The 6,920-nt window shown below is 62.6% G+C and overlaps 1 protein-coding gene across 1 annotated transcript in view; it reads left to right on the forward strand.

Annotated features, from left to right (window-relative positions):
- Window positions 1-3,357: 3,357 nt before the first annotated feature.
- TMEM8A (transmembrane protein 8A) overlaps window positions 3,358-6,920 on the forward strand; it is a gene marked incomplete at its 5' end in the record, with an annotated part of 5,992 nt that continues 2,429 nt past the window's right edge. The window contains 8 exons of the mRNA XM_021707617.1: window positions 3,358-3,535; window positions 3,616-3,823; window positions 4,668-4,795; window positions 4,917-5,185; window positions 5,270-5,589; window positions 6,006-6,096; window positions 6,178-6,301; window positions 6,538-6,674. Of these exons, the coding sequence (XP_021563292.1) occupies window positions 3,358-3,535; window positions 3,616-3,823; window positions 4,668-4,795; window positions 4,917-5,185; window positions 5,270-5,589; window positions 6,006-6,096; window positions 6,178-6,301; window positions 6,538-6,674 (1,455 nt within the window). The remainder of the gene's footprint in view (window positions 3,536-3,615; window positions 3,824-4,667; window positions 4,796-4,916; window positions 5,186-5,269; window positions 5,590-6,005; window positions 6,097-6,177; window positions 6,302-6,537; window positions 6,675-6,920) is intronic.

Raw genomic sequence — 6,920 nt, forward strand, 5'->3', positions numbered from 1 at the left:
TGCCGCCGCGGGCGACAGCAGGAAGAGCGGTGAGCGCAGGGGCCCGGCGGCGCCATCGGGGGGCGCAGGCGGCGGGCGCCAGGGGCGGGGCCGATTGTGACTCACCGGGGTGCACCTGTGCGCTCACCTGGCGCTGGCGCCGGACCGATGCCCACACCCGGGTTGGGGGCGCGGAGCGGCCCCTCCCGCAGCACTCAGTGTCCGAGGGGGGAGGGCATCCGCGTTCTATCCTCTGTTCCCCGAGCTGTGCTGGGCCGGATCGGCCCTCAGGGGCGCCCTCTGCCCTCTTGCCTACTCCCAGAGCGCTCGGGTCGGCACCTGGAGGAGGGCGGAGGGTTCGGGGGACTCGGCCTGCGACCGCAGCTGGGGGCCGGCCGGGAAAAACGGCTGGGCAGTGGCCCGGTGAAGGCTGAGCCAGGAGAAAGTTGCTTGGACCCGGAGCAGGGTCCCGGGCCACACTTCTCCAGCCCTCCCTCAGTGACCACCAGCTCTCTGCTGTCACTTTCCACAGCTTGGTCCTGCTTCTAGGAGGTTGGACTCCCTGCCGGCCCTGAGGGAGCCTGAGGGAAAGGGCACCCTTTTTTGAGACCTCGTGGGCCTTCCCTTGCACTTCTGTTCCCTGAGGGTCCCCCGTCCCTGAGTGCGGTCTAAAGAGGTGACCAGACCAGGGAGAGAGTGCTCCCCTGCCAGGATCCGTGGGGCTAGGACTGAGGTCTTGGACACCCGGGACTGATGCTGTGGGCCTGGGTCTCCCAAGGGGCTGCATGCCCTGGCTAGAGGCTGAGGGTCCCACATACCCAAGCCATCCAGGTGCCCAGGCAGCTCCTCCTGTGTGACCCCTCTGTGTCCCAGCTCCCAGCCCCTCCCCCTCCTCTGAAATATTGCTACTCCAAGCTCCTGTTTCTTCTGAGGGCTATGCCTTCTAGTTTCTGAGCTTGGCACAGCTTGAAATAAAAGGCAGTTTCCCCTGAGGATTACGCCCCTGATTAAATTGCTCCATTGGCTACTGACACCCTTTTTCTCCATCCCAGGGACCAGGCCTGGGTGAGGGGTCACTGGGGCAGTGTGGAGATGGGACACTGGGTCAGGCAGTACAGGGGCCTGGTGGGCTGGCCCAGCCACTCCTCCCCAGGCCTGTGGAGGTTCAGTGGTCCTGGGGCCCTGGCTCCTGGAGCCTGTGGGTAGGGGCAGGGTCTCCAGCCAGTGCCTGTCCTGGAGTAGGAATGTGGGACAGGTGCCTTCACTGGGGCTCCTAAACAGCTCAGGGGCTTCCTTTTCCCTCTTCCCCACCCAGGCTTGTGTCCATGGAGAGGCATGGGGCTGGTAGGGTTGTGTAGCTGGCCCTCCTCACCCTTCCTGAGGTCAAACCCGGACAGCCCATGACTGCCTTGTGCATTCCCCAGAATGACAGTGTGGGTGTCTTGGGCAGGGAGGCCTGATGGCAGAGCCCTAGGTGAGGGCTGAGGGCTGTGGGCCTGGGAGTGGGAACCAGGGGTCAGAAAAACCTTCGGCTGACCTCTTATCTCTCTCTCTCTCTTTTTTTTTTAAATTGGAGTTTCTGTCGCCCAGACTGGAGTGCAATGGCATGCTCATGGCCACTACAGCCTCCACCTGCCGGGCTCAGGCAATCCTTCTGCTCCACCTTCCAAGTAGCTGGAATTACAGGTCTGGGCCACTATGCCCGGCTAATTTTTTGATTTATTGCAGGGACGAGGTCTCAGCATGTTGCCCAGGCTGGTCTTGAACTCCTGGGCTCAGATAATCCTCTTGCCTCCACCTCCCAAAGTGTTGGGATTACAGGCATGAGCCACCACACTCAGCTGAAGCTCTTATCTTTTGTGTACCTGCTGAAACGTCACAGCTGCCAACGGGTTCCAGGTGTCCTCAGCTGGCACTTCAGGGCCAGAGGGGCCCTGAGAGCTTTGTACCTAGAAGGTCAGGGAGCTGCAGACTTCAAGTGACTTCCTGGCCTGCCCCCATCAAAGGTGGCGGGGGTATCCAACTGGCTGACTTTCTCCAGGACACCATGGTCCTGGGATCTGCCCCACCTCAGCCTCCAGCACTTGGTTTTTCTGCCCATGCTACCGTGCCCCCAGGGCCTGCAGTGCCTCGGGAGAAAGCTGTGTCCACTCAGCAGCTCAGGCCTGGCCTGGTGGGTGGGACCTGGTGGCCAGTAGACAGCAGCAGAATGGAATGTGCCGTGGGTGGAGACTGTCCCCACTGGCCCCCATGCCAGGCTCCTCTGGAGTTGGGTCTGGCTTTGCCAGCAGGCTCTTATCTCTCTCCAGGAACCTCTGTGGGAGGGGTCATGAGGCTGGCAGGCGAGCCCCTCCTCACCCGGCTCCCTCGCCCCATCCAAGAGGGGCCTGAGCCTGGGTGGTGGGATCCAACGCTCTTCCAGTGGGGCAGAGAGAGGCGTCCTTCGTGGGCTGGGTGGGCAGCACCAGTCTGAGGAGAGCGGGGCCATACCCTGCTGTGTCTATGGTGCATTTCTTCCTGGAGCACTTTGCTACTCATTAACCTTGGAGGGAGAAGCACCCAGAGGGACAGCTGTCCACAGCAGCCTAATTCTGGTCACAAGGCAGGAGGCCTGAGCTTGCCCTGAGGCTGGGTGAGAGCCTGAGTCCTGCAGGGTTGGGGCCACAGGTGCATCCTTGCCTGGGACCACGGGCAGTCTGTCCCTTGCAGGCCTTCCTCTGCCCCTGAACCACCAGGCACTGGTGTGTGCCCTGGTGCAGTTAGGAGCCTCATCCATTTGGAGCACAGGCCAGTCTCCTTATTCCTATGGCTGGCCAGGCTTCCAGGCTGGCATCCTCTCTCCTGCTCAGGATCTCTTTTGGGGTTAGGGGGAACTTGGCACTAGTCTGGCTGTGGCCCGAATCATCATAGCCAGAGCAGGCAGCCAGCCCCTGGGCCTGGTAGCCAGGCCGCACAGCCATGCCTGCAGGAGGCACTGAGGAGGTAGGGGAGGGGGCATATCCTGGCATCTGCCATCCAGGACAGCGGTGAGGAGGGCGGGCACTCCTGCCTGATGCCCAGTGTCCTTCAGCTCCACCTCAGCCTGGATAAGCCAGGGCTGGCCCTGGAGAGGCAGATTCTTAGGCTGGAGGCAGTTGGGGTGAGGGGTGCTCAGGCCACTTGGTGGCCACTTGGGGAGGAGAGGCAAAGGGACCATTGCTTTAGGGGAGGAACCACCAGGGGCCAGAGCTGGCCATGACCTTTGCCGGGGACTCCAGGTCAGTCCCCCTACTCCTTTCCCTCTGGGGGATTCCATATGGGGCCCACGCAGGAGGGCCCTCATTCCTCCGTCTGTGCCCAAGGAGCTTCCCGCCTGGCTGATATGCCCTCTCCCCGCAGAGGTGGGGCTGGTGTCCGAGCACTTCTCGCAGGTTCCGCAGCGGCTGTCCTTCTACAGCTGGTATGGCAGCGCCAGGCTCTTCCGCTTCCGCGTGCCCCCGGACACCATACTGCTGCGCTGGCTGCTGCAAGTGTCCCCAGGCGGCAGCCCCACGTGCACCGATGTAGACATCACCGTGTAGGTGGCTGCCCATACCCTGTGCTGCCCGCGCCAGGCCATGGCCCATGCCAACCCCTGCCCTGCCCTCCTGTCCCCAGGCACTTCCGCTACGGTGCCCCTCCTATCATCAACCCGCTGGGCACTCGCTTCCCCGACAACACCTCTGTGCTGCCCTCCTTCCACGTCACGATGCCGCTGAGTGCCATGCTGCTGAGCAATGCCTCAGTCAACGTCTCCCACCCTGCGCCCGGGGACTGGTTTGTGGCCGCCCACCTGCCTCCTTCCTCCCAGAAGATCCAGGTGAAGGTGAGAGGGCTGCCCTCCAGGGGTAAGAGGCAGAACTTTTTGGGGAAGGGCTGAGCTCCAATCCTTGCTCTGGGCTTGACTGCCCACTCTGGGTCCAGGACAGCGGTGAGGAGGGCAGGCACTCCTGCCTGATGCCCAGTGTGCTTCAGCCTCCACCTCAGCCTGGATAAGCCAGGGCTGACACTGGAGAGGCAGGTTCTTCTTAGACTGGAGGCAGTTGGGATGAGGGGTACTCAGGGTATGGGGCACTTGGGGAGGAGAGGCAAAGGGACCACTGCTTTAGGGGAAGAACCACCAGGGACCAGAGCTGGCCATGACCTTTGCTGGGGGCTCCAGGTCAGTCCCCTCTATGCCAGCTCCCGTGCCCTTCCTCAATGCCTGGGGTCTCTGGTTGGGCCTGTCCCCTAATACCTGCTCCCCTGCCCTCCCATGTCTGACCTTCCCCATCTGTCCCCATGCCTGCTCCCTTGCCCTTTCCCCATGCCCGGGGTCTCTGGGTAGGCCCTGCCCCTGTGTGTGTCCCTCCATGCCTGTTTCCCTAACTCTGTGCATGCCCCTTGTCCCTCATGCCTGTTCCCCTGCCCTCCCTATGCCTGCTCTATTACTGAGATTTCTGGGTGGACCCTGCCCCAGTGTATGTCCCCCCCATGCCTGTTCCCCTGCCCCCCTCTGCCTGGCCTCCCCACGTATCTCGCCTATGCCTGTCCTCCCCCCTGCCTTTGCCTGTTGCCCTGCCCTCCCACGCCTGCTCCTCTGCTCTAGCCCCCATGCCTGCGGTCCCTGGCCAGGCCCTGCCCACGCCTGCATTATCTGACCCCCGTCCCACACCTCATCCTCCTCCTAGGGCTTTGTTCCCACCTGTGCCTACATCTTCCAGCCGGACATGCTGGTTACGCGTGTGGCTGAGGTTTCCATCATGGAGCCCGATATGCCCCTGCTGCAGACACTCCTCTCCCATCCCAGCTACCTCAAGTGAGTGGGACCCCAGCCTCGCGCCTGGGTCATGCCAGGAAGGGGTCTGGATGTGCAACTCCCTTGGCCCACCTGGCTGGAGGCAGCACTGAGCCTGAGCAAACTCAGATCTCTGCTGCAGGGTCTTCGTGCCTGAGTACACCCAGGAGCTCCGTCTGGAGCTGCAGGACTGCGCGTCCAACGGGAGCCTGGGCTGCCCTGTGCGTCTCACCGTGGGATCGGCCACCCTGCCCAGCAATTTTCAGAAGGTGCTCACCTGTGTCAACCCCCCCGGGCCCTGCCGCCTTCTGCTGCCCTCACCACCCTGGGACCGGTGGCTGCAAGTGACGGCCGAGAGCCTAGTGGGGCCTCACACAGCGGTGGCCTTCAGTGCCGTGGCTGCCCTCACAGGTGGGTTGCACAGGGCAGGTGGGATTGTGCTTCTCCCTTGACCCCTGTGCTTTTCTGCAGTGGAACCTCTTGCCCTCTTAATAGCCTGCAGGCCACAGAGCGTGACCTTCCAGCACCTTCTCCAGAGCAGTCAAAACCAGAGCTATAACTCCACTGTGGGCCAGCTATCACTGGGCCATAGCCACCAGGACCTGGGCAGGAGCGACAGGGTGGGTGGCGGCCCCTTCTGCCTCGCGAGTTACCCGGTCATGCGGGAGGACATGGATGTGGTGTCTGTGCACTTCCAACTGCTGGACAGGGCCTTAGTGACGGTACATTCGGACACACCCTCTGTGCTGCAGCTCCGCCTCACCACGGGCATGGACAGTGGGGGCTCCCTCACCATCTCCCTGAAAGCCAACAAGGTACCTGCCATTCTGAAGCTGTGGGGCCTGTCTGCAAGCGGCACAAGGCCTGGGCTCCATCCAGGGTACTGGGTGACTTACCTGGGCACAGAGACTTGGTCAGGGCAGGCTTGTAGGCAACAGAGTGACACCAGTAGGTGTGGGCCAGAATAGGGTCCATCTGAGGAGGGGCAAACCCTGCTCCTGCCAGCAGGTCCCGAGCTGTGGAGTGGCTAAGGTCAGAGGTAACCTTGAGACAAGTGTCCCCGGACTCATAGGAGAAGGGTCTCAGGTGGACCCTGGGCCAGCAGGAGCCTTGGAGAAAGGCACCCAGCACAAGGCTGAGCTGGCACACAGGGTGGACACTCCTGCTGCCTGGGGCTGGCATGCTGCAGCCAGGGCTAAAGCAGTTGAGCCTACACTGCTTCCACTTCCAGACAGAGATGGCAAACAGCACCATGGTGGCGGCCTGTGTGAATGTTGCCTCACCCTTCCTCAGTCTCAGCACCTCGCTCAACTGCACCACAGGTATGATGGGTCAGCGCTACCCTCAGGGGTACCCCAGCCAGCCACCTGGCCACCTCTGATGGGGCCTTCTGCTCCTGGCAGCCTTCTTCCAGGGCTACCCCTTGTCCCTGAGCACCTCATCTCTCAGGGCCCATCTCATCATCCCCTACCCGGAGACAGACAACTGGTACCTCTCCCTGCAGCTCCTGTGTCCCAAGAGTCCAGAGTGAGTAAACCAGGGACAGGGGCAGTGATGGGGCAGGTGCCCAGTTGCTGTGTTCAGGACCATGAATGGGGCTGCAGAGTTTGGCTCTGGGAGTGACCCAGCAGGAGGGGCGCTGCCTGTAGGGGCAGCCTGGGGCCTCCTCTCTGGGTTCTTGTGTCCATTCACCTGTTGGGAGTGCTGGTGGCAGCCGGGCCAGCAGACCTTGCAGCCAGCTTTCTGCGGCCCCTTCCCCGAAGGGACTGTGAGCAGGCCTCGGTCCATGTGGAGACCACCTTGTTCCTGGTGCCCTGCTTAAATGACTGTGGACCCTACGGCCAGTGCCTCCTGCTCCGCAGACATGGCTACCTGTATGCGGGTTGCAGCTGCAAGGCAGGTGAGGGCCAGACCCTGCCCCCGGGATGCTGCGGCTGCTGGCTTCCCAGACCTGAGCCTTCCCTGGGGATGCTCCACTGGGGCTGGGGAGAGCAGCCCTGCAGAGCAGAGCCCAGCAAATGCCTCCTCCCCACTCCTCCACTGCCCCCATGGTTCCCCTGACCCTAACCCAGGCACAGGCACAGGCACAGGGTGGTTTCTCTGTTACTGCCTCCTGAGCTTAGCCTCCCAGCCCCACCCACAGCTC

Source organism: Carlito syrichta, unplaced genomic scaffold (assembly GCF_000164805.1).
Source record: "Carlito syrichta isolate Samal-C Ts95f unplaced genomic scaffold, Tarsius_syrichta-2.0.1 Scaffold121019, whole genome shotgun sequence".
Lineage (NCBI taxonomy): Eukaryota > Metazoa > Chordata > Mammalia > Primates > Tarsiidae > Carlito > Carlito syrichta.